The sequence below is a fragment of the Scyliorhinus torazame genome, chromosome 12, assembly GCF_047496885.1.
Source record: "Scyliorhinus torazame isolate Kashiwa2021f chromosome 12, sScyTor2.1, whole genome shotgun sequence".
Classification (NCBI taxonomy): domain Eukaryota; kingdom Metazoa; phylum Chordata; class Chondrichthyes; order Carcharhiniformes; family Scyliorhinidae; genus Scyliorhinus; species Scyliorhinus torazame.
The window spans coordinates 68870531-68896830 of NC_092718.1; the positions used below are offsets into that span (position 1 = coordinate 68870531).

Sequence of the window (26300 nt, forward strand, 5' to 3'; positions counted from 1 at the left end):
CCTGCTTTAATGTGCTTTTAATAAATCAGAAATTAAATATCACCTGATGCTGTGTTTCATTCACAACTGAGGATCATGAGGTTACGGGTCGCAGGATTGTGGTGTTCTTTGTATTGCTTATTTCAGGATGGTTGGCGTAGTGTTCACAAAGACCACAGAATAGCTTTTAACTTAAATAAATCTATGATATTATTTACACTACTAAACTGGGATTCAACACTTAGTCCTTAAGAATGCACAACTGATCAATAACATCTAACTACACTCATCTACTGCTAATCCCACTACTGGTATAAACTATAATCTAACTTTACTCACACGATGTGCACTTCCGACCTTCACTAGCTATCTCCTGCATACATCCTCCCCTAAGGTCCAGCATCACTGCCTTATATAATTGTATTTGTAGCTCCCTCTAGTGGCTACTCTCGACACTAAATTAACCCTTGCAATGCTGATAGTTATGAAATACCACAAGGATCACATGGTTACAGGTCACAGTCACAAGGGTATGTCACCGGATCTTGAGGGTAAGGGACACAGTATCACGAGGTTACAGACAAGAGGGTCACAAAGTTACAGGTCACAGAGTCACTAAGGTACAGGTCACAGGGTCAGGGACACAGGCCATGGCCTCACTGGAATGTGTGATTCAAAAATGATCAGGCAAGGATTGCACTCAGACAGTGGAAATGAGTCCCTACTCTGACATCTCACCCCACTGGGCCCCACACTCTGACCTCTCACCCCACTGGGCCCCACACTCTAACCTCTCACCCCACTGGGTCCCACACTCTGACCTCTCACCCCACTGGGCCCCACACTCTGACCTCTCACCTCACGTAGCAACATAGAAATTAGGAATAGAAGGAGGCCAATTGGCCCTTCGAGCCTGTTCTGTCATTCAATACGATCATGATTCTCTATCTCAATGCCACGTTCCTGCGCTCTCCCCATCCCCCTTTAGAGTCCAGATATGCACAGAAGATAGGAGCAAGAGGAGGCCTTTTGGCCCTTCGAGCCTGCTCCGCCATTCATCACGATCATGGCTGATCATCCAACTCAGTAGCCTAATCCTGCTTTCTCCCAATAGCCTTTGATCCCATTCTCCCCAAGTCCTATATCTAGCCGCCTCTTAAATATATTCAATGTTTTAGCATCAACAACTTCCTGTGGTAATGAATTCCATAGGCTCACCACTCTTTGTGTGAAGAAGTGTCTCCTTAACTCTGTCCGAAATGGTTTACCCTGAATCCTCAGGCTGTGACCCCTGGTTCTGGACACAGCCATCATTGGTAACATCTTCCCTGCATCTACCCTGTCTCGTCCTGTTAGAATTTTATAAGTCTCAATGAGATCCCCCCTCATTCTTCCGAACTCCAGCGAGAACAATCCCAATCGGCCATCCCTGGAATCAGTCTGGTAAACCTTCGCTGTACTCCCTCGAGAGCAAGAACACACTTCCTCAGAGAAGGAGACCAAAACTGCACACAATACTCCAAGTGTGGCCTCACCAAGGCCCTGTATAATTGCAGCAACACATCCCTGCTTCTACACTCGCAACTTCTCGCAATGAACGCCAACATACCATTAGCCTTCTTTACCGCCTGCTGCACCTGCATGCTTACCTTCAGCGACTGGTGCACAAGGACACCCAGGTCTCGCTGCACACTCCCCTCTCCCAATTTATAACCATTCAGGTAGTAATCTGCCTTCCTGTTTTTGCTTCCAAAATGAATAACCTCACACTTATCCAAATTATACTGCATCTGCCATTGGTTTGCCCACTTGCCCAACCTGTCCAGATCTTGCTGTAGGATCTCTGCATCCTCGTGACAATTCATCCTCCCACCTAACTTGGTATCATCTGCAAACTTTGAGATGTTACATTTTGTTCCCTCATCCAAATTATTAATATATATTGTGAATAGCTGGGATCCCAGCACCTATCCCAGTGGCACCCCACTAGTTACTGCCTGCCAATTTGAAAAGGACCTATTAATTCCTACTCTTTGTTTCCTCTCTGCCAACCAGTTTTCCATCCACCTCAATACATTTCCCCAATCCCATGCGCTTTAATTTTGCACAATAATCTCTTATGCGGGACTTTGTCAAACGCCTTCTGATAGTCCAAATATATCACATCGACTGGCTCCCCCTTGTCGACTGTACTGGTTACCTCTTCAAAGAATTCCAACAGATTTGTCAAGCACGATTTTCCCTTCATAAATCCATGCTGACTCTGACTGATCCTGCCACTGCTTCCTAAATGTTCCGCTATAAAGTCCTTGATAATGGATTCAAGCATTTTCCCCACTGCCGATGTTAGGCTTACTGGCCTATAATTCCCTGCTTTCTCTCTACATCCCTTTTTGAATATCGGAGTGACGTGAGGTATCCTCCAATCTCAGTCTATAGAATCCCGGAAGATGACCACCAATGCATCCACTATTTCCAGAGCCACCTCCTTCAGCACTCTGCGATGCAGATTCTCAGGCCCTGGGGATTTACCCACCTTCAATCCCATCAGTTTTCCCAGCACCATTTCTCTACTAATGTTGATCTCCCTCAGTTCTTCCCTCTCACTAAACCTTTCATTCTCCAACATTTCTGGGATCTGATTTGTGTCCTTCTTAAATATATTCTATTTCCTTCTTAAATATATTCAGTGACTTAGCCTTCACAGCATTCTGTGGTCGAGAATTGCACAGGTCCACCACCCTCTGAGTGAAGAAGGTTCTCCTCATCTCAGTCCTAAATGGCCGACCCTGCATCCTTTGACTGCAACCCCTTGTTCAAGTTGCCCCTTCCACCCACCCACCCCCACCAGCCAGAGGAAACAACATCTGTACACCCAGTCTGACTAGCCCAGTCAGAATTTTATATAACTTAATCAGATCCCCTCTCATTCGTCTAAGTTCCAGTGAACACAGGCCCAGTTGACCCAATTTCTCCTCACACGACAATCCTGTCATCCCAGGAGAACGTTTGCAAAACCTTTGCTGGTCGCCGCACTCTGATCTCTCACCTCACAGGGCCCTGCACTCTGACCTCTCACCCCAGTGGGCCATGCAATCTGACCTCCCACCCTGCCCACTCACACCACAAGCGCATGTCAGGGCTGCGTGCAAACAGCGAAGAGGGTCCCTCCCCTGCAGGGGAAAGATTCAGTATTTAAACCAGCCATTGAGGTGTCCTGAACAAAAACCTTTATTAGTTCAGATTCTAAGAAGACTACAAAATGATCTGATGGATGGGGAATGGGAAGCAGAGTCGAGCAGGTGGACTGAAGACTGATCCTCAGCACAATCCCATGGATAAAGAGCCCGAACAGACACAACCCTGAATGAAATATTAACTCCACGCAGAAGACGGTGAGCGTAGAGAAAGCGTCTCTGCCTCAAGCCGTTCGGCAATGACCATCAGTCACAGCTACACAAATCAAACCAGTTCGCCCCACAATTCTGATGGCTCATCATAGTCAGCGAGAGGAGAGACAGCAGCAAAACTGGCAGGAAAAGCTCCACTCAATATCATACCCTGTAAACAGAAAACAAAATATCATCACTAAAAAAAAAACTTTAATAGGTACAACACAGGGGTTCCCTCTGCACTGTCCCCATCAAACTCTCCCAGGACAGGTACAGCACGGGGTTGGATACAGAGTAAAGCTCCCTCTACACTGTCCCCATCAAACACTCCCAGGACAGGTACAGCACGGGGTTGGATACAGAGTAAAGCTCCCTCTGCACTGTCCCCATCAAACTCTCCCAGGACAGGTACAGCACGGGGTTAGATACAGAGTAAAGCTTCCTCTACACTATCCCCATCAAACTCTCCCAGGACAGGTACAGCACGGGGTTAGATACAGAGTAAGGCTCCCTCTACACTGTCCCCAATCAAACACTCCCAGGACAGGTACAGCACGGGGTTAGATACAGAGTAAAGCTCCCTCTGCACTGTCCCCATCAAACACTCCCAGGACAGGTACAGCACGGGGTTGGATACAGAGTAAAGCTCCCTCTGCACTGTCCCCATCAAACTCTCCCAGGACAGGTACAGCACGGGGTTAGATACAGAGTAAAGCTTCCTCTACACTATCCCCATCAAACTCTCCCAGGACAGGTACAGCACGGGGTTAGATACAGAGTAAGGCTCCCTCTACACCGTCCCCAATCAAACACTCCCAGGACAGGTACAGCACGGGGTTAGATACAGAGTAAAGCTCCCTCTGCACTGTCCCCATCAAACTCTCCCAGGACAGGTACAGCACGGGGTTAGATACAGAGTAAAGCTCCCTCTGCACTGTCCCCATCAAACTCTCCCAGGACAGGTACAGCACGGGGTTAGATACAGAGTAAAGCTCCCTCTGCACTGTCCCCATCAAACTCTCCCAGGACAGGTACAGCACGGGGTTAGATACAGAGTAAAGCTCCCTCTACGCTGTCCCCATCAAACACTCCCAGGACAGGTACAGCACTGGGTTAGATACAGAGTAAAGCTCCCTCTGCACTGTCCCCATCAAACACTCCCAGGACAGGTACAGCACGGGGTTAGATACAGAGTAAAGCTCCCTCTGCACTGTCCCCATCAAACTCTCCCAGGACAGGTACAGCACGGGGTTAGATACAGAGTAAAGCTCCCTCTGCACTGTCCCCATCAAACTCTCCCAGGACAGGTACAGCACGGGGTTAGATACAGAGTAAAGCTTCCTCTACACTGTCCCCATCAAACACTCCCAGGACAGGGACAGCACGGGGATAGATACAGAGTAAAGCTCCCTCTACACTGTCCCCATCAAACACTCCCAGGACAGGTACAGCACGGGGTTAGATACAGAGTAAAGCTCTCTCTACACTGTCCCCATCAAACACTCCCAGGACAGGTACAGCACAGGGTTAGATACAGAGTAAAGCTCCCTCTACACTGTCCCCATCAAACACTCCAAGGGCAGGTACAGCTCTGGGTTAGATAAAGAGTAAAGCTCCCTCTGCACTGTCGCCATCAAACACTCCCAGGACAGGTGCAGCCCAGGGCTCGATACAGAGTAAAGCTCCCTCTACACTGTCCCCATCAAACACTCCCAGGACAGTCTACACTGTCCCCATCAAACACTCCCAGGACAGATACAGCACGGGGAGAAACAGAGTAAAGCTCCCTCTACACTGTCCCCATCAAACACTCCCAGTTTAACTCTCAGTAAAGATGGATCTTATTCTGTCCTGACTGTTTTGGGTTGACTCACCGGATGAGATCCCATCCTGTGTTGGTTTGGCTCCAGGCAGCGAGTGTGATGTCTAGGCCACAGGTCAATCTCGTCACTCACATCCTCATAAATTGCTTGGTCTTTTAGACCAGCTTCCTGGGGAAGGTTGGGGAAAATTCTCTCAGCATTGGACACTCCGTATCCTGGAATAACACAACAGAGAAATTCAGGCCACAAAGCCCATTAGTTCCTTACACACTCACCACCACACTCTGAACGCTTACACAATCACTGAGATATGTCAGTGTGTATGTGTGCTACGTCAGTATGTGTGTGTTCTGTCAGTGTGTATGTTATGGCAGCGTGTGTGTGTTAGGCCAGTGTGTGTGTGTTATGTCAGTGTGTTTGTTCGGTCAGTCTGTGTGTGTTATGTCAGTGTGTGTGTGTCCGTTAGGTCAGTGTGTGTGTGTTAGGTCAGTGTGTGTGCGTTATGTCAGTGTGTGTCTATTAGGTCAGTGTGTGTGTGTGTTATGTCAGCGTGTGTGTGTTAGGTCAGTGTGTGTGCGTTATGTCAGTGTGTGTCTATTAGGTCAGTGTGTGTGTGTGTTCTGTCAGTGTGTGTGTTATGTCAGCGTGTGTGTGTTAGGTCAGTGTGTGTGCATCAAGTCAGTGTGTCTGACCTAACACACACACTGTGTGTGTGTGTTATGTCAGTGTGTGTGTTATGTCAGTGTGTGTGTTAGGTCAGTGTGTGTGTGTTAGGTCAGTGTGTGTGTGTGTTATATCAGTGTGTGTTATGTCAGTGTATGTGTGTGTGTGTGTGTGTTACGTCAGTGTGTGTGTGTGTGTGTGTGTGTTAGGTCTGTGTGTGTGTGTTATGTCAGTGTGTGTGCGTTAGGTCAGTGTGTGTGAGTGTGTTCGGTCAGTCTGTGTGTGTTATGTCAGTGTGTGTGTGTGTGTGTGTTATGTCAGTGTGCGGGTTGTGTCAGTGTGCGTGTGTTATGTCAGTGTGCGTGTTATGTCAGTGTGTGTGTTAGGTCAGTGTGTGTGTGTTAGGTCAGTGTGTGTGTGTTAGGTCAGTGTGTGTGTGTGTTATGTCAGTGTGTGTTATGTCAGTGTGTGTGTGTGTGTGTTAGGTCAGTGTGTGTGTGTGTGTGTTAGGTCGGTGTGTGTGTGTTATGTCAGTGTATGTGTGTGTGTGTGTGTGTGTGTGTTAGGTCTGTGTGTGTGTGTTAGGTCTGTGTGTGTGTGTTATGTCAGTGTGTGTGCGTTAGGTCACTGTGTGTGAGTGTGTTCGGTCAGTCTGTGTGTGTTATGTCAGTGTGTGTGTGTTATGTCAGTGTGTGTGTTAGGTGAGTGTGTGTGGGTTATGTCAGTGTGTGTGTTAGGTCTGTGTGTGTGTGTGTTAGGTCTGTGTGTGTGTGTGTTAGGTCTGTGTGTGTGTGTGTTAGGTCTGTGTGTGTGTTATGTCAGTGTGCGTGTGTTATGTCAGTGTGTGGGTTATGGCAGCGTGTGTGTGTTAGGCCAGTGTGTGTGTGTTAGGTCAGTGTGTGTGTGTTATGTCAGTGTGTGTGTGTGTGTTAGGTCTGTGTGTGTGTGTTACGTCAGTGTGTGTGTTAGGTCAGTGTGTGTGTGTGTTATGTCAGTGTGTGTGTGTCCGTTACGTCAGTGTGTGTGTGTTATGTCAGTGTGTGTGTGTTAGGTCAGCGTGTGTGTGTTAGGTCAGTGTGTGTGCATCAAGTCAGTGTGTCTGACCTAACACACACACTGTGTGTGTGTGTTAGGTCAGTGTGTGTGTGTTAGGTCAGTGTGTGTGTGTGTTATGTCAGTGTGTGTTATGTCAGTGTGTGTGTGTGTGTTAGGTCAGTGTGTGTGTGTGTGTTAGGTCTGTGTGTGTGTGTTATGTCAGTGTGTGTGTGTGTGTGTTAGGTCTGTGTTTGTGTGTTATGTCAGTGCGTGTGCGTTAGGTCAGTGTGTGTGAGTGTGTTCGGTCAGTCTGTGTGTGTGTTATGTCAGTGTGTGTGTGTGTTATGTCAGTGTGTGTGTTAGGTGAGTGTGTGTGGGTTATGTCTGTGTGTGTGTGTGTTATGTCAGTGTGTGGGTTGTGTTAGTGTGCGTGTGTTATGTCAGTGTGCGTGTTATGTCAGTGTAGTGTTAGGTCAGTGTGTGTGTGTTAGGTCAGTGTGTGTGTGTTTGGTCAGTGTGTGTGCGTGTTATGTCAGTGTGTGTTATGTCAGTGTGTGTGTTAGGTTAGTGTGTGTGTGTGTGTGTGTGTGTTAGGTCTGTGTGTGTGTGTTATGTCAGTGTGTGTGTGTGTGTGTGTGTTAGGTCTGTGTGTGTGTGTTATGTCAGTGTGTGTGCGTTAGGTCAGTGTGTGTGAGTGTGTTCGGTCAGTCTGTGTGTGTTATGTCAGTGTGTGTGTTATGTCAGTGTGTGTGTTAGGTGAGTGTGTGTGGGTTATGTCAGTGTGTGTGTTAGGTCTGTGTGTGTGTGTTAGGTCTGTGTGTGTGTTCTGTCAGTGTGCGTGTGTTATGTCAGTGTGTGAGTGTGTGTGTTATGTCAGTGTGTGAGTGTGTGTGTTATGTCAGTGTGTGTGTGTGTGTGTTATGTCAGTGTGCGGGTTGTGTCAGTGTGCGTGTGTTATGTCAGTGTGCGTGTGTTATGTCAGTGTGCGTGTTATGTCAGTGTGTGTGTGTTATGTCAGTGTGTGTGTGTGTGTTATGTCAGTTTGTGAGTATGTGTTATGTCAGTGTGTGTGTGTTATGTCAGTGTGTGTGCATTAGGTCAGTGTGTGTGAGTGTGTTCGGTCAGTCTGTGTGTGTTATGTCAGTGTGCGTGTTATGTCAGTGTGCGTGTTAGGTCAGTGTGTGTGTGTTAGGTCAGTGTGTGTGTGTTAGGTCAGTGTGTGTGTGTGTTATGTCAGTGTGTGTTATGTCAGTGTGTGTGTGTGTGTTAGGTCTGTGTGTGTGTGTTATGACAGTGTGTGTGTTAGGTCAGTGTGTATGTGTGTTATGTCAGTGTGTGTGTGTGTGTTATGTCAGTGTGTGTGTGTCCGTTAGGTCAATGTGTGTGTGTTATGTCATTGTGTGTGTGTTAGGTCAGTGTGTGAGTGTGTGTTATGTCAGTTTGTGAGTATGTGTTATGTCAGTGTGTGTGTGTTATGTCAGTGTGTGTGCATTAGGTCAGTGTGTGTGAGTGTGTTCGGTCAGTCTGTGTGTGTTATGTCAGTGTGCGTGTTATGTCAGTGTGCGTGTTAGGTCAGTGTGTGTGTGTTAGGTCAGTGTGTGTGTGTTAGGTCAGTGTGTGTGTGTGTTATGTCAGTGTGTGTTATGTCAGTGTGTGTGTGTGTGTTAGGTCTGTGTGTGTGTGTTATGACAGTGTGTGTGTTAGGTCAGTGTGTATGTGTGTTATGTCAGTGTGTGTGTGTGTGTTATGTCAGTGTGTGTGTGTCCGTTAGGTCAATGTGTGTGTGTTATGTCATTGTGTGTGTGTTAGGTCAGTGTGTGTGCGTTATGTCAGTGTGTGTCTATTAGGTCAGTGTGTGTGTGTGTTCTGTCAGTGTGTGTGTTATGTCAGCGTGTGTGTGTTATGTCAGTGTGCGTGTGTTATGTCAGTGTGCGTGTTATGTCAGTGTGTGTGTGTGTGTGTGTTAGGTCTGTGTGTGTGTTATGTCAGTGTGTGTGTTAGGTGAGTGTGTGTGGGTTATGTCAGTGTGTGTGTTAGGTCTGTGTGTGTGTGTGTGTGTTATGTCAGTGTGCGTGTTAGGTCAGTGTGTGTGTGTTAGGTCTGTGTGTGTGTGTTAGGTCAGTGTGTGTGTGTGTTATGTCAGTGTGTGTTATGTCAGTGTGTGTGTGTGTGTGTTAGGTCAGTGTGTGTGTGTGTGTGTGTTATGTCCGTGTGTGTGTTAGGTCAGTGTGTATGTGTGTTATGTCAGTGTGTTTGTTCGGTCAGTCTGTGTGTGTTATGTCAGTGTGTGTGTTATGTCAGTGTGTGTGTTAGGTGAGTGTGTGTGGGTTAAGTCAGTGTGTGTGTTAGGTCTGTGTGTGTGTGTGTTATGTCAGTGTGCGTGTTAGGTCAGTGTGTGTGTGTTAGGTCTGTGTGTGTGTGTTAGGTCAGTGTGTCTGTGTGTTATGTCAGTGTGTGTTATGTCAGTGTGTGTGTGTGTGTGTGTTATGTCCGTGTGTGTGTTAGGTCAGTGTGTATGTGTGTTATGTCAGTGTGTTTGTTCGGTCAGTCTGTGTGTGTTATGTCAGTGTGTGTGTGTGTTATGTCAGTGTGTGTGTGTCCGTTAGGTCAGTGTGTGTGTGTTATGTCAGTGTGTGTATGTTAGGTCAGTGTGTGTGCGTTATGTCAGTGTGTGTCTATTAGGTCAGTGTGCGTGTGTGTTCTGTCAGTGTGTGTGTTATGTCAGCGTGTGTGTGTTAGGTCAGTGTGTGTGCATCAAGTCAGTGTGTCTGACCTAACACACACACTGTGTGTGTGTGTTATGTCAGTGTGTGTGTTATGTCAGTGTGTGTGTTAGGTCAGTGTGTGTGTGTTAGGTCAGTTAGTGTGTGTTAGGTCAGTGTGTGTGTGTGTTATGTCAGTGTGTGTTATGTCAGTGTGTGTTATGTCAGTGTGTGTGTGTGTGTGTGTTAGGTCAGTATTTGTGTGTGTGTGTGTGTGTGTTAGGTCTGTGTGTGTGTGTTAGGTCTGTGTGTGTGTGTTATGTCAGTGTGTGTGCGTTAGGTCACTGTGTGTGAGTGTGTTCGGTCAGTCTGTGTGTGTTATGTCAGTGTGTGTGTGTTATGTCAGTGTGTGTGTTAGGTGAGTGTGTGTGTGTTAGGTCTGTGTGTGTGTTAGGTCTGTGTGTGTGTGTGTTAGGTCTGTGTGTGTGTGTTATGTCAGTGTGTGTGTGTGTGTGTTAGGTCTGTGTGTGTGTGTTATGTCAGTGTGTGAGTGTGTGTGTTATGTCAGTGTGTGTGTGTGTGTGTTATGTCAGTGTGCGGGTTGTGTCAGTGTGCGTGTGTTATGTCAGTGTGCGTGTTATGTCAGTGTGTGTGTTAGGTCAGTGTGTGTGTGTTAGGTCAGTGTGTGTGTGTGTTATGTCAGTGTGTGTTATGTCAGTGTGTGTGTGTGTGTTAGGTCAGTGTGTGTGTGTGTGTGTGTTAGGTCGGTGTGTGTGTTTTATGTCAGTATGTGTGTGTGTGTGTGTTAGGTCTGTGTGTGTGTGTTAGGTCTGTGTGTGTGTGTGTGTTAGGTCTGTGTGTGTGTGTTAGGTCTGTGTGTGTGTGTTAGGTCTGTGTGTGTGTGTTATGTCAGTGTGTGTGCGTTAGGTCACTGTGTGTGAGTGTGTTCGGTCAGTCTGTGTGTGTTATGTCAGTGTGTGTGTTATGTCAGTGTGTGTGTTAGGTGAGTGTGTGTGGGTTATGTCAGTGTGTGTGTTAGGTCTGTGTGTGTGTGTGTTAGGTCTGTGTGTGTGTGTTAGGTCTGTTTGTGTGTGTGTTAGGTCTGTGTGTGTGTTATGTCAGTGTGCGTGTGTTATGTCAGTGTGTGGGTTATGGCAGCGTGTGTGTGTTAGGCCAGTGTGTGTGTGTTAGGTCAGTGTGTGTGTGTTGTGTCAGTGTGTGTGTGTTATGTCAGTGTGTGTGTGTGTGTTAGGTCTGTGTGTGTGTGTTACGTCAGTGTGTCTGACCTATGTGTGTGTGTCCGTTACGTCAGTGTGTGTGTGTTATGTCAGTGTGTGTGTGTTAGGTCAGTGTGTGTGTGTTAGGTCAGTGTGTGTGTGTGTTATGTCAGTGTGTGTTATGTCAGTGTGTGTGTGTGTTTTAGGTCAGTGTGTGTTATGTCAGTGTGTGTGTGTGTGTTAGGTCAGTGTGTGTGTGTGTGTGTGTGTTAGGTCTGTGTGTGTGTGTTATGTCAGTGTGTGTGTGTTAGGTCTGTGTTTGTGTGTTATGTCAGTGTGTGTGCGTTAGGTCAGTGTGTGTGAGTGTGTTCGGTCAGTCTGTGTGTGTTATGTCAGTGTGTGTGTGTTATGTCAGTGTGTGTGTTAGGTGAGTGTGTGTGGGTTATGTCTGTGTGTGTGTGTGTTATGTCAGTGTGCGGGTTGTGTCAGTGTGCGTGTGTTATGTCAGTGTGCATGTTATGTCAGTGTGCATGTTAGGTCAGTGTGTGTGTTAGGTCAGTGTGTGTGTGTTTTGTCAGTGTGTGTGCGTGTTATGTCAGTGTGTGTTATGTCAGTGTGTGTGTTAGGTTAGTGTGTGTGTGTGTGTGTGTTAGGTCTGTGTGTGTGTGTTATGTCAGTGTGTGTGTGTGTGTGTGTGTGTGTGTGTTAGGTCTGTGTGTGTGTGTTATGTCAGTGTGTGTGCGTTAGGTCAGTGTGTGTGAGTGTGTTCGGTCAGTCTGTGTGTGTTATGTCAGTATGTGTGTTATGTCAGTGTGTGTGTTAGGTGAGTGTGTGTGGGTTATGTCAGTGTGTGTGTTAGGTCTGTGTGTGTGTGTGTTAGGTCTGTGTGTGTGTTATGTCAGTGTGCGTGTGTTATGTCAGTGTGTGAGTGTGTGTGTTATGTCAGTGTGTGAGTGTGTGTGTTATGTCAGTGTGTGTGTGTGTGTTATGTCAGTGTGCGTGTGTTATGTCAGTGTGCGTGTTATGTCAGTGTGTGTGTGTTATGTCAGTGTGTGTGTGTGTTATGTCAGTGTGCGTGTTATGTCAGTGTGTGAGTGTGTGCGTGTTATGTCAGTGTGTGAGTGTGTGTTATGTCAGTGTGTGAGTATGTGTTATGTCAGTGTGTGTGTGTGTGTTATGTCAGTGTGCGTGTTATGTCAGTGTGTGTGTGTGTTATGCCAGTGTGCGTGTTATGTCAGTGTGTGAGTGTGTGTGTGTTATGTCAGTGTGTGAGTGTGTGTGTGTTATGTCAGTGTGTGTGCATTAGGTCAGTGTGTGTGAGTGTGTTCGGTCAGTCTGTGTGTGTTATGTCAGTGTGCGTGTGTTATGTCAGTGCGCGTGTTATGTCAGTGTGCGTGTTATGTCAGTGTGCGTGTTAGGTCAGTGTGTGTGTGTTAGGTCAGTGTGTGTGTGTTAGGTCAGTGTGTGTGTGTGTTATGTCAGTGTGTGTTATGTCAGTGTGTGTGTGTGTGTGTGTTATGTCAGTGTGTGTGTTAGGTCAGTGTGTGTGTGTGTTATGTCAGTGTGTGTGTGTGTGTTATGTCAGTGTGTGTGTGTCCGTTAGGTCAATGTGTGTGTGTTATGTCAGTGTGTGTGTGTTAGGTCAGTGTGTGTGCATTATGTCAGTCTGTGTCTATTAGGTCAGTGTGTGTGTGTGTTCTGTCAGTGTGTGTGTTATGTCAGCGTGTGTGTGTTATGTCAGTGTGCGTGTGTTATGTCAGTGTGCGTGTTATGTCAGTGTGTGTGTGTGTGTGTGTGTGTGTTAGGTCTGTGTGTGTGTGTTATGTCAGTGTGTGTGCGTTAGGTCAGATAGTGTGAGTGTGTTCGGTCAGTCTGTGTGTGTTATGTCAGTGTGTGTGTTATGTCAGTGTGTGTGTTAGGTGACTGTGTGTGGGTTATGTCAGTGTGTGTGTTAGGTCTGTGTGTGTGTGTGTGTGTGTGTTATGTCAGTGTGCGTGTTAGGTCAGTGTGTGTGTGTTAGGTCAGTGTGTGTGTGTTAGGTCAGTGTGTGTGTGTGTTATGTCAGTGTGTGTTATGTCAGTGTGTGTGTGTGTGTGTTAGGTCAGTGTGTGTGTGTGTGTGTTAGGTCTGTGTGTGTGTGTTAGGTCTGTGTGTGTGTGTTAGGTCTGTGTGTGTGTGTTATGTCAGTGTGTGTGCGTTAGGTCACTGTGTGTGAGTGTGTTCGGTCAGTCTGTGTGTGTTATGTCAGTGTGTGTGTGTTATGTCAGTGTGTGTGTTAGGTCTGTGTGTGTGTGTGTTAGGTCTGTGTGTGTGTGTGTTAGGTCTGTGTGTGTGTGTTAGGTCTGTGTGTGTGTTAGGTCTGTGTGTGTGTGTGTTAGGTCTGTGTGTGTGTTATGTCTGTGTGCGTGTGTTATGTCAGTGTGTGGGTTATGGCAGCGTGTGTGTGTTAGGCCAGTGTGTGTGTGTTAGGTCAGTGTGTGTGTGTTGTGTCAGTGTGTGTGTGTTATGTCAGTGTGTGTGTGTGTGTTAGGTCTGTGTGTGTGTGTTAGGTCTGTGTGTGTGTGTGTTACGTCAGTGTGTGTGTTAGGTCTGTGTGTGTGTGTGTTATGTCAGTGTGTGTGTGTCCGTTACGTCAGTGTGTGTGTGTTATGTCAGTGTGTGTGTGTTAGGTCAGCGTGTGTGTGTTAGGTCAGTGTGTGTGCATCAAGTCAGTGTGCCTGACCTATGTGTGTGTGTCCGTTACGTCAGTGTGTGTGTGTTATGTCAGTGTGTGTGTGTTAGGTCAGTGTGTGTGTGTTAGGTCAGTGTGTGTGTCTGTTGTGTCAGTGTGTGTTATGTCAGTGTGTGTGTGTGTGTTAGGTCAGTGTGTGTGTGTGTGTGTGTGTTAGGTCTGTGTGTGTGTGTTATGTCAGTGTGTGTGTGTTAGGTCTGTGTTTGTGTGTTATGTCAGTGTGTGTGCGTTAGGTCAGTGTGTGTGAGTGTGTTCGGTCAGTCTGTGTGTGTTATGTCAGTGTGTGTGTGTTATGTCAGTGTGTGTGTTAGGTGAGTGTGTGTGGGTTATGTCTGTGTGTGTGTGTGTTATGTCAGTGTGCGGGTTGTGTCAGTGTGCGTGTGTTATGTCAGTGTGCATGTTATGTCAGTGTGCGTGTTAGGTCAGTGTGTGTGTGTTAGGTCAGTGTGTGTGTGTTTGGTCAGTGTGTGTGCGTGTTATGTCAGTGTGTGTTATGTCAGTGTGTGTGTTAGGTTAGTGTGTGTGTGTGTGTGTGTTAGGTCTGTGTGTGTGTGTTATGTCAGTGTGTGTGTGTGTGTGTGTGTGTGTGTGTGTTAGGTCTGTGTGTGTGTGTTATGTCAGTGTGTGTGCGTTAGGTCAGTGTGTGTGAGTGTGTTCGGTCAGTCTGTGTGTGTTATGTCAGTGTGTGTGTTATGTCAGTGTGTGTGTTAGGTGAGTGTGTGTGGGTTATGTCAGTGTGTGTGTTAGGTCTGTGTGTGTGTGTGTTAGGTCTGTGTGTGTGTTATGTCAGTGTGCGTGTGTTATGTCAGTGTGTGAGTGTGTGTGTTATGTCAGTGTGTGAGTGTGTGTGTTATGTCAGTGTGTGTGTGTTATGTCAGTGTGCGGGTTGTGTCAGTGTGCGTGTGTTATGTCAGTGTGCGTGTGTTATGTCAGTGTGCGTGTTATGTCAGTGTGTGTGTGTTATGTCAGTGTGTGTGTGTGTTATGTCAGTGTGCATGTTATGTCAGTGTGTGAGTGTGTGCGTGTTATGTCAGTGTGTGAGTGTGTGTTATGTCAGTGTGTGAGTATGTGTTATGTCAGTGTGTGTGTGTGTGTTATGTCAGTGTGCGTGTTATGTCAGTGTGTGTGTGTTATGTCAGTGTGCGTGTTATGTCAGTGTGTGAGTGTGTGTGTGTTATGTCAGTGTGTGAGTGTGTGTGTGTTATGTCAGTGTGTGTGCATTAGGTCAGTGTGTGTGAGTGTGTTCGGTCAGTCTGTGTGTGTTATGTCAGTGTGCGTGTGTTATGTCAGTGCGCGTGTTATGTCAGTGTGCGTGTTATGTCAGTGTGCGTGGTAGGTCAGTGTGTGTGTGTTAGGTCAGTGTGTGTGTGTTAGGTCAGTGTGTGTGTGTGTTATGTCCGTGTGTGTTATGTCAGTGTGTGTGTGTGTGTTAGGTCAGTGTGTGTGTGTGTGTTAGGTCTGTGTGTGTGTGTTATGTCAGTGTGTGTGTGTGTGTGTGTTATGTCAGTGTGTGTGTTAGGTCAGTGTGTGTGTGTGTTATGTCAGTCTGTGTGTGTGTGTTATGTCAGTGTGTGTGTGTCCGTTAGGTCAATGTGTGTGTGTTATGTCAGTGTGTGCGTTATGTCAGTGTGTGTCTATTAGGTCAGTGTGTGTGTGTGTTCTGTCAGTGTGTGTGTTATGTCAGCGTGTGTGTGTTATGTCAGTGTGCGTGTGTTATGTCAGTGTGCGTGTTATGTCAGTGTGTGTGTGTGTGTGTGTGTGTGTTAGGTCTGTGTGTGTGTGTTATGTCAGTGTGTGTGCGTTAGGTCAGATAGTGTGAGTGTGTTCGGTCAGTCTGTGTGTGTTATGTCAGTGTGTGTGTTATGTCAGTGTGTGTGTTAGGTGACTGTGTGTGGGTTATGTCAGTGTGTGTGTTAGGTCTGTGTGTGTGTGTGTGTGTGTTATGTCAGTGTGCGTGTTAGGTCAGTGTGTGTGTGTTAGGTCAGTGTGTGTGTGTTAGGTCAGTGTGTGTGTGTGTTATGTCAGTGTGTGTTATGTCAGTGTGTGTGTGTTAGGTCAGTGTGTGTGTGTGTGTGTGTGTGTGTGTGTTAGGTCTGTGTGTGTGTGTTATGTCAGTGTGTGTGTGTGTTATGTCCGTGTCTGTGTTAGGTCAGTGTGTGTGTGTGTTATGTCAGTGTGTTTGTTCGGTCAGTCTGTGTGTGTTATGTCAGTGTGTGTGTGTGTTATGTCAGTGTGTGTGTGTCCGTTAGGTCAGTGTGTGTGTGTTATGTCAGTGTGTGTGTGTTAGGTCAGTGTGTGTGCGTTATGTCAGTGTGTGTCCATTAGGTCAGTGTGTGTGTGTGTTCTGTCAGTGTGTGTGTTATGTCAGCGTGTGTGTGTTAGGTCAGTGTGTGTGCATCAAGTCAGTGTGTCTGACCTAACACACACACTGTGTGTGTGTGTTATGTCAGTGTGTGTGTTAGGTCAGTGTGTGTGTGTTAGGACAGTTAGTGTGTGTTAGGTCAGTGTCTGTGTGTGTTGTGTCAGTGTGTGTTATGTCAGTGTGTGTTATGTCAGTGTGTGTGTGTGTGTGTGTGTTAGGTCAGTGTTTATGTGTGTGTGTGTGTGTGTTAGGTCTGTGTGTGTGTGTTAGGTCTGTGTGTGTGTGTTATGTCAGTGTGTGTGCGTTAGGTCACTGTGTGTGAGTGTGTTCGGTCAGTCTGTGTGTGTTATGTCAGTGTGTGTGTGTTATGTCAGTGTGTGTGTTAGGTGAGTGTGTGTGGGTTATGTCAGTGAGTGTGTTAGGTCTGTGTGTGTGTGTGTTAGGTCTGTGTGTGTGTGGTATGTCAGTGTGTGTGTGTGTTAGGTCTGTGTGTGTGTTAGGTCTGTGTGTGTGTTATGTCAGTGTGTGTGTTAGGTCAGTGTGTGTGTGTGTTATGTCAGTGTGTGTGTGTCCGTTATGTCAGTGTGTGTGTGTTATGTCAGTGTGTGTGTGTTAGGTCAGCGTGTGTGTGTTAGGTCAGTGTGTGTGCATCAAGTCAGTGTGTCTGACCTAACACACACACTGTGTTAGGTCAGTGTGTGTGTGTTAGGTCAGTGTGTGTGTGTGTTATGTCAGTGTGTGTTATGTCAGTGTGTGTGTGTGTGTTAGGTCAGTGTGTGTGTGTGTGTTAGGTCAGTGTGTGTGTGTTAGGTCAGTGTGTGTGTGTGTTATGTCAGTGTGTGTTATGTCAGTGTGTGTGTGTGTGTTAGGTCAGTGTGTGTGTGTGTGTGTTAGGTCAGTGTGTGTGTGTGTTATGTCAGTGTGTGTTATGTCAGTGTGTGTGTGTGTGTTAGGTCAGTGTGTGTGTGTGTGTTAGGTCAGTGTGTGTGTGTTAGGTCAGTGTGTGTGTGTGTTATGTCAGTGTGTGTTATGTCAGTGTGTGTGTGTGTGTTAGGTCAGTGTGTGTGTGTGTGTGTTAGGTCAGTGTGTGTGTGTTAGGTCAGTGTGTGTGTGTGTGTTATGTCAGTGTGTGTTATGTCAGTGTGTGTGTGTGTGTGTGTTAGGTCAGTGTGTGTGTGTGTTAGGTCAGTGTGTGTGTGTGTTATATCAGTGTGTGTGTGAGTGTGTGTGTTAGGTCTGTGTTTGTGTGTTATGTCAGTGTGTGTGCGTTAGGTCAGTGTGTGTGAGTGTGTTCGGTCAGTCTGTGTGTGTTATGTCAGTGTGTGTGTGTTATGTCAGTGTGTGTGTTAGGTGAGTGTGTGTGGGTTATGTCTGTGTGTGTGTGTGTTATGTCAGTGTGCGGGTTGTGTCAGTGTGCGTGTGTTATGTCAGTGTGCATGTTATGTCAGTGTGCGTGTTAGGTCAGTGTGTGTGTGTTAGGTCAGTGTGTGTGTGTTTGGTCAGTGTGTGTGCGTGTTATGTCAGTGTGTGTTATGTCAGTGTGTGTGTTAGGTTAGTGTGTGTGTGTGTGTGTTAGGTCTGTGTGTGTGTGTTATGTCAGTGTGTGTGTGTGTGTGTGTTAGGTCTGTGTGTGTGTGTTATGTCAGTGTGTGTGCGTTAGGTCAGTGTGTGTGAGTGTGTTCGGTCAGTCTGTGTGTGTTATGTCAGTGTGTGTGTTATGTCAGTGTGTGTGTTAGGTGAGTGTGTGTGGGTTATGTCAGTGTGTGTGTTAGGTCTGTGTGTGTGTGTGTTAGGTCTGTGTGTGTGTTATGTCAGTGTGCGTGTGTTATGTCAGTGTGTGAGTGTGTGTGTTATGTCAGTGTGTGAGTGTGTGTGTTATGTCAGTGTGTGTGTGTGTGTTATGTCAGTGTGCGGGTTGTGTCAGTGTGCGTGTGTTATGTCAGTGTGCGTGTGTTATGTCAGTGTGCGTGTTATGTCAGTGTGTGTGTGTTATGTCAGTGTGTGTGTGTTATGTCAGTGTGCGTGTTATGTCAGTGTGTGTGTGTTATGTCAGTGTGCGTGTTATGTCAGTGTGTGAGTGTGTGTGTGTTATGTCAGTGTGTGAGTGTGTGTGTGTTATGTCAGTGTGTGTGCATTAGGTCAGTGTGTGTGAGTGTGTTCGGTCAGTCTGTGTGTGTTATGTCAGTGTGCGTGTGTTATGTCAGTGTGCGTGTTATGTCAGTGTGCGTGTTATGTCAGTGTGCGTGTTAGGTCAGTGTGTGTGTGTTAGGTCAGTGTGTGTGTGTTAGGTCATTGTGTGTGTGTGTTATGTCAGTGTGTGTTATGTCAGTGTGTGTGTGTGTGTTAGGTCAGTGTGTGTGTGTGTGTGTGTTAGGTCTGTGTGTGTGTGTTATGTCAGTGTGTGTGTGTGTGTGTGTGTTATGTCAGTGTGTGTGTTACGTCAGTGTGTGTTATGTCAGTGTGTGTGTGTGTTATGTCAGTGTGTGTGTGTCCGTTAGGTCAATGTGTGTGTGCTATGTCAGTATGTGTGTGTTAGGTCAGTGTGTGTGCGTTATGTCAGTGTGTGTCTATTAGGTCAGTGTGTGTGTGTGTTCTGTCAGTGTATGTGTTATGTCAGCGTGTGTGTGTTAGGTCTGTGTGTGTGTTATGTCAGTGTGCGTGTGTTATGTCAGTGTGTGAGTGTGTGTGTTATGTCAGTGTGCGGGTTGTGTCAGTGTGCGTGTGTTATGTCAGTGTGCGTGTTAGGTCAGTGTGTGTGTGTGTTATGTATGTCAGCGTGTGCGTGTTAGGTCAGTGTGTGTGTGTTAGGTTAGTGTGTGTGTGTGTGTGTGTGTGTTAGGTCTGTGTGTGTGTGTGTTATGTCAGTGTGTGTGTGTGTGTTATGTCTGTGTGTGTGTGTGTTATGTCAGTGTGTGTGTGTGTTATGTCAGTGTGTGAGTGTGTGCGTGTTATGTCAGTGTGTGAGTGCGTGTTATGTCAGTGTGTGAGTGTGTGTTATGTCAGTGTGTGTGTGTGTGTTATGTCAGTGTGCGTGTTATGTCAGTGTGCGTGTTATGTCAGTGTGTGTGTGTTATGTCAGTGTGCGTGTTATGTTAGTGTGTGAGTGTGTGCGTGTTATGTCAGTGTGTGAGTGTGTGTGTGTTATGTCAGTGTGTGAGTGTGTGTGTGTTATGTCAGTGTGCGTGTGTTATGTCAGTGTGCGTGTTATGTCAGTGTGCGTGTTAGGTCAGTGTGTGTGTATTAGGTCAGTGTTTGTGTGTGTTAGGTCAGTGTGTGTTATGTCAGTGTGTGTGTGTGTGTGTTAGGTCAGTGTGTGTGTGTGTGTTAGGTCTGTTTGTGTGTGTTATGTCAGTGTGTGTGTGTGTTAGGTCTGTGTGTGTGTGTTATGTCAGTGTGTGTGCGTTAGGTCAGTGTGTGTGAGTGTGTTCGGTCAGTCTGTGTGTGTTATGTCAATGTGTGTGTGTTATGTCAGTGTGTGTGTTAGGTGTGTGTGTGTGTGTTAGGTCTGTGTGTGTGCATTAGGTCTGTGTGTGTGTTATGACAGTGTGCGTGTGTTATGTCAGTGTGTGAGTGTGTGTGTTATGTCAGTGTGTGTGTGTGTTATGTCAGTGTGCGGGTTGTGTCAGTGTGCGTGTGTTATGTCAGTGTGCGTGTTATGTCAGTGTGCGTGTTATGTCAGTGTGTGTGTTATGTCAGTGTGTGAGTGTGTGTGTGTTATGTCAGTGTGTGAGTGTGTGTTATGTCAGTGTGTGTGTGTTATGTCAGTGTGTGTGTGTGTTATGTCAGTGTGCGTGTTATGTCAGTGTGTGAGTGTGTGCGTGTTATGTCAGTGTGTGAGTGTGTGTTATGTCAGTGTGTGTGTGTGTTATGTCAGTGTGTGTGTGTGTGTTATGTCAGTGTGTGTGTGTGTTATGTCAGTGTGTGTGTGCGTGTTATGTCAGTGTGTGTGTGTGTTATGTCAGTGTGCGTGTTATGTCAGTGTGTGAGTGTGTGCGTGTTATGTCAGTGTGTGAGTGTGTGTGTGTTATGTCAGTGTGTGAGTGTGTGTGTTATGTCAGTGTGCGTGTTATGTCAGTGTGCGTGTTATGTCAGTGTGCGTGTTAGGTCAGTGTGTGTGTATTAGGTCAGTGTGTGTGTGTTAGGTCAGTGTGTGTGTGTGTTATGTCAGTGTGTGTTATGTCAGTGTGTGTGTGTGTGTGTTAGGTCAGTGTGTGTGTGTGTGTGTGTGTGTGTTAGGTCTGTTTGTGTGTGTTATGTCAGTGTGTGTGTGTGTTATGTCAGTGTGCGTGTTATGTCAGTGTGTGTGTGTGCGTGTTATGTCAGTGTGTGTGAGTGTGAGTGTGTGTTATGTCAGTGTGTGAGTGTGTGTTATGTCAGTGTGTGTGTGTGTTATGTCAGTGTGCGTGTTATGTCAATGTGTGTGTGTGTGTTATGTCAGTGTGTGTGTTATGTCAGTGTGTGAGTGTGTGTGTGTTATGTCAGTGTGTGAGTGTGTGTGTGTTATGTCAGTGTGTGAGTGTGTGTGTGTTATGTCAGTTTGTGAGTGTGTGTGTTATGTCAGTGTGTGTATGTGATGTCAGTATGTGTGTTTGTTTGTGCGTGTTATGTCAGTGTGTGCTGAGGCTGGGACAGTGAGATCCAAATGGCGAGGAGGATTGTTTGAACTTAGTGGCCTCTCTATGGACAGACGATAACCTGATCTTCCAATGTCTACCTGGTCCATTAGGAACTTGGCGCCTCGCCCATTCAGCGGGTTCCTGGCATGAAAACGCCCTCGGGATGATATCATTGGTGGAACGCAGCCTGCTCCGTTGGCCTGGAGCTTCTTCCTTTTGGGGGAGAGGGAGAGAGCTGTTAGTCTGTGTGGGCAGAGAAAATTATGTTCACCCTTACCAGCGGCCAGTTTGCTCCACCAGTTCTAATGATCTTGGGGATACAGCTGACCAGTTCCATTTTGTGAAGAGAGATTGGGAGATTAGGCCAATAACTCTCTGGAGTTTAGAAGAATGAGAGGAGATCTAATTGAGGTATATATGATGTTAAAGGGGATTGACGGGGTAGATGCTAAGCGTATGTCGGACATTTTACAATGAGAGATCATATTCTGAATTCTCCCTCTGTGTACCCGAGCAGGCGACGAAATCTGGCAAATAGTGGCTTTTCACAGTAACTTCATTGCAATGTTAATGTAAGCCTACTTGTGACAATAATAGAGATTATTATTATAATTTTAGGATAAGGGGTAGCAAACTTAAAACCAAAATGAGGAGAAATTACTCCTCTCAAAGGAACATGAATCTGTAAAATTGACTATCACAGATTGTGGTTGGCTGCCAAGACACTGAGTAAATTTAAGAATGAGATAGACAGATTTTTAATTTGTTTTATTCAATTTTAAAATAAATTTAGAGTACAAAGTTATTTATTTTTCCAATTAAGGGGCAATTTAGCGTGGCCAATCCACCTCACCTGAATATCTTTGCGTTGTGGGGGTAACACCCACGCAGAAACGGGGAGATTGTGCAAACTCCACACGGACAATGAGATTTTTAATTCGTATTGGGTTGAAGGGTGATGGGGATCGGGCAGGAAAGTGGAGTTGAGGCCAAGAGAAGATTAGCCATGATCATATTGAAAGGCGGAGTGGGGTCGAGGGGTTGAATTGCCTACTCCTGTTCCTAGTTCATATGTTCCTTTCAGGTTCTCCAAACTCCGACCCAATCAGCAGCAAAGTTTAAACAATCACAAACACTCCATCACCCTGTGACAAAGAGAGTATGGCATGGACGGGGGAGGGGGAGGGGGAAAGAAACAGACAGGAAAGGTCCAGGCTTCAAATCCAGCCTGAAACCACCTCAACCGGTCTCTAAGCAGACACGACAGGGACAGAGAGAAACCGGCAGAGAGAGAATCAGAGAGAGAGACAGAGACAGAGAGAGAGAGAGAGATAGACACAGAGAGCGATAGAGGCAGAGACAGACAGACAGAGAACGAGACATGGGGAGGAAATTCCCGAGCTTTTTAAAAATAAATTTAGAGTACCCAATTATTTTTTTCCGGTTAAGGGGCAATTTACTGTGGCCAATCCACCTAACCTGCACATCTTTGGGTTGTGGAGGTGAAACCCATGCAGACACGGGGAGAATGTGAAAAGTTCACACGGACAGTGACCCAGGGCCGGGATTAGAACCCGGGTCCTCAGCGTTGTAGTCCCAGTGCTAACCACTGCGCCACCCCGAGGAATTCCAGAGCTTAGGGTGCTCCCAGGAAGCTGAAGGCAGGGCCGCCAGTGTGGAGCGATGGGAATAGGGGGGTTGCTGAAATTGCAGATGCAGAGAGATCTCGGCGGGTTGTAGGAGCTGGAGGAGGTTACAGAGATAGGGAGGGTTGTGGGGGCTGGAGGAAGTTACAGAGATAGGGAGGGTTGTAGGGGCTGGAGGAAGTTACAGAGATAGGGAGGGTTGTGGGGGCTCGAGGAGGTCACAGAGATAGGGAGGGTTGTAGGAGCTGGAGGAGGTTACAGAGATAGGGAGGGTTGTGGGGGCTCGAGGAGGTCACAGACATAGGGAGGGTTGTGGGGGCTCGAGGAGGTCACAGAGATAGGGAGGGTTGTAGGGGCTGGAGGAAGTTACAGAGATAGGGAGGGTTGTGGGGGCTCGAGGAGGTCACAGAGATAGGGAGGGTTGTAGGAGCTGGAGGAGGTTACAGAGATAGGGAGGGTTGTGGGGGCTCGAGGAGGTCACAGAGATAGGGAGGGTTGTAGGGCTGTAGGGGAGGCTCCTTGCACCCCCCTGCATCTCTTTCTCAATCCTTCTACCAATCCCTCTCCCAATCTCTCTGCCCCCCTCTCTGTGACTCGGGGTCAAGTTCTGCCTTATTTCCACTCCATTGCAGCAAGTGGGTTGTGGGAGGGTGCACAAGGTGGTTTATAAATGGACCTCGGTGTTGCGACCGACCCTCGGACAGATGCCAAGGAGAGAGTGAGAGATAGATCGAGCGATGGGGTAACAGGGAATGTGAACAGTGATAGATCCAATTCCCCGAGATGTGTTTGCTCAAGAGCAGCCACAGTGTTACACAAATAGCGATGTGAGCGTCACCAAACACATGGCAACAATCCCCGATCAGATTAGAGATTTTGCAAAATCGATGCAAAGGAACAGATGGAAATGTAACTTACAAAAGGCAAGGCGCTGTCATCATAACTCTCGTATGTTGTAGAACACAGCTCCGATTCCGTATCAATTAACAGTGTTTGTCTGGAGGTCACATTCACCACTTCATCACAATAATCATTTAACTCAAACTGGTGAACACGGGGACTACACAGAATCATATGAAGAACAAATACTGGGATTAGATACAGAGTAAAGCTCCATCTACACTGTCCCCATCAAACACTCCCAGGACAGGTACACCACGGGGTTCGATACAGAGTAAAGCTCCCTCTACACTGTCCCCATCAAACACTCCCAGGACAGATACACCACGGGGTTCAATACAGAGTAAAGCTCCCTCTACACTGTCCCCATCAAACACTCCCAGGACAGGTACACCACGGGGTTCAATACAGAGTAAAGCTCCCTCTACACTGTCCCCACCAAACACTCCCAGGACAGGTACAGCACAGGGCTAGATACAGAGTAAAGCTCCCTCTATACTGTCCCCATCAAACACTCCCAGGACAGGTACAGCACGGGGTTAGATACAGAGTAAAGCTCCCTCTGCACTGTCCCCATCAAACACACCCAGGACAGGTACAGCACAGGGCTAGATACAGAGTAAAGCTCCCTCTACACTGTCCCCATCAAACACTCCCAGGACAGGTACAGCACGGGGTTAGATACAGAGTAAAGCTCCCTCTGCACTGTCCCCATCAAACACTCCCAGGACAGATACAGCACGGGTTTAGATACAGAGTAAGGCTCCCTCTACACTGTCCCCATCAAACACACCCAGGACAGGTACAGCATGGGGTTAGATACAGAGTAAAGCTCCCTCTGCACTGTCCCCATCAAACAGTCCCAGGGCAGGTGATGCAGGGCAGGTGATGCACTATCAATTACGACGAGACGAAAGTAGAGAGTAATCGAGGCTTTATTAAGCAGAGATGTGTTGCCTCCTGCAGCTGCTGATGAAATGGCTGCAGCTCGGTGAGCACACACATTTATACTCCGCCTACTGGGCGGAGCCAGCAGGCAGGGATCTACCCCCGTACCTGTAGTACAGGAGCCTTACCGTATTACTTCTCATATACGTATTATACAAACAGTGGTGACTACCACATTCACCCCTTGTTAAAAAAGAGTCCAGCGGGGGGTGGGGGGTGGAAAAGTATTTCCATGTATCTGAGCATTTTAAAAATGTACAGTTTGGTGAAAGTTCACAAATTTAGCCGGTCGGGTGCCTTGATGCTCCGTTGTGAGCGCCGCAGTCCCGGTGGTGATGCAGGTGCTGGCTTAGTCGCCGGTGACTCCGGGAGCGTGTAGTCCTCATTTTCATCCCCGGGTGGAACCAATGGGAGGACGGATCGTCCTGGAGCGGGGGATGTAGTGAGGTGCGCTGGGGGGAGAATGGGTTGCGCCGGGGCAATCGGAGAGGGGTGTGGGGACCCAGCTGGTGCCAGGTCCCTGAGGGAGACTGTGTCTTGGCGGCCGTCGGGGTACGCCACGTACTGCGGGTTTGCATGCAGCAGCTGTACCCTCTCGACCAACGGGTCCGCCTTGTGGAGCCGCACGTGCTTGCGAAGGAGGACGGGTCCTGGAGCTGCCAGCCACATTGGGAGCGAAACCCCGGAGGAGACTTCCTAGAGAAGGCAAGGAGACGTTCATGGGGGGTTGCATTAGTCGCAGTGCAAAGTAGCGACCGGATGGAGTGGAGGGCGTTGGGGAGGACCTCCTGCCAGCGGGAGATCGGGAGACTTTTAGACCGTAGGGCCAGCAGGACGGCCTTCCAGACCATCCCGTTCTCCCTCTCCACCTGCCCGTTTCCCCGGGGGTTGTAGCTGGTCGTCCTGCTCGAGGCAATGCCCTTGCTGAGCAGGAACTGACGCAGCTCATCACTCATAAAGGAGGATCCCCGGTCGCTGTGGACGTAAGCGGGGAAACCAAACAGAGTGAAGATGCTATTGAGGGCTTTGATGACTGTGGCAGACTCATATCGGGGAGTGGGATGGCGAAGGGGAATCTGGAGTATTCGTCGACCATGTTAAGGAAGTACGTGTTTCGGTCGGAGGAGGGGAGGGGCCCTTTGAAGTCCATGCTGAGGCGTTCAAAGGGGCGGGAGGCCTTCACCAGGTGCGCTCGGTCTGGCCGGTTGAAGTGCGGTTTGCACTCCGCGCAGACCTGGCAGTCTCTAGTGATAGCCCTGACCTCCTCAATGGAGTAGGGCAGATTGCGGGCCTTTATGAAGTGAAAGAACCGGGTGACCCCTGGGTGACAAAGACCATCGTGTAGGGCCCAGAGTCGGTCCACTTGTGCGCTGGCACATGTACCTCGGGATAGGGCATCGGGGGGCTCGTTGAGCTTACCGAGGCGATACAAAATCCCGTAATTGTAGGTGGAGAGCTCGATCCTCCACCTCAAGATTTTATCATTTTTGATCTTGCCCCGCTGTGTAATATTAAACATGAAGGCAACCGACCGTTGGTCAGTGAGGAGAGTGAATCTCCTGCCGGCCAGGTAATGCCTCCAATGTCGCACAGCTTCAACGATGGCTTGGGCCTCCTTTTCGACGGAGGCGTGCCGAATTTCGGAGGCATGGAGGGTGCGGGAAAAGAATGCCACGGGCCTGCCTGCCTGGTTGAGGGTGGCGGCCAGAGCGACGTCTGATGCATCGCTCTCCACTTGAAAGGGGTCTCGTCGACCGCGTGCATCGCGGCCTTGGCGATGTCGGACTTGATACAGTTGAAGGCCGGGTGAGCCTCGGCCGTCGTGGGGAAAACTGTGGACTGAATGAGTGGGTGGGCCTTGTCCGCAAAGTTAGGGACCCACTGGGCATAGTATGAGAAGAACCTCAGGCATTGTTTGAGGGCCTTGGGGCAGTGGGGGAGGGGGGTTCCATGAGGGGGCGCATGCCGTCGGCGTCGGGCCCTAGAACTCCATTTTGCACCACATAGCCAAGGATGGCTAAGCGGTTGGTGCTGAACACGCACTTCTCCTTGTTATACGTGAGGTTCAGGAGTTTGGCGGTGTGGAGAAATTCGAAATGGTTAGCGTCGTGGTCCTGCTGGTCGTGGCCGCAGATGGTGATGTTATCCAGGTACGGGAAGGTGGCCCACAGTCCGTACCGGTCAACCATTCGGTCCATCTCCCGTTGGAAGACCAAGACACCATTAGTGACGCCGAAGGGAACCCGAAGGAAGTGGTAAAGGTGGCCGTCTGCTTCGAGTGTGGTG

The 26300-nt window shown here is 47.9% G+C and overlaps 1 protein-coding gene across 1 annotated transcript in view; it reads right to left on the minus strand.

The window, feature by feature from the left end:
• Positions 1-3186: 3186 nt before the first annotated feature.
• Positions 3187-26300, minus strand: part of LOC140387054 (nephrin-like) — a 327816-nt gene continuing 304702 nt past the window's right edge. The window contains exons 16-19 of the mRNA XM_072470065.1: positions 23085-23226; positions 20619-20733; positions 5246-5409; positions 3187-3540 (exon numbers count right to left, since the gene is read on the minus strand). Coding sequence (XP_072326166.1) covers positions 3442-3540; positions 5246-5409; positions 20619-20733; positions 23085-23226 — 520 coding nt within the window. The 3' untranslated portion in view covers positions 3187-3441. The remainder of the gene's footprint in view (positions 3541-5245; positions 5410-20618; positions 20734-23084; positions 23227-26300) is intronic.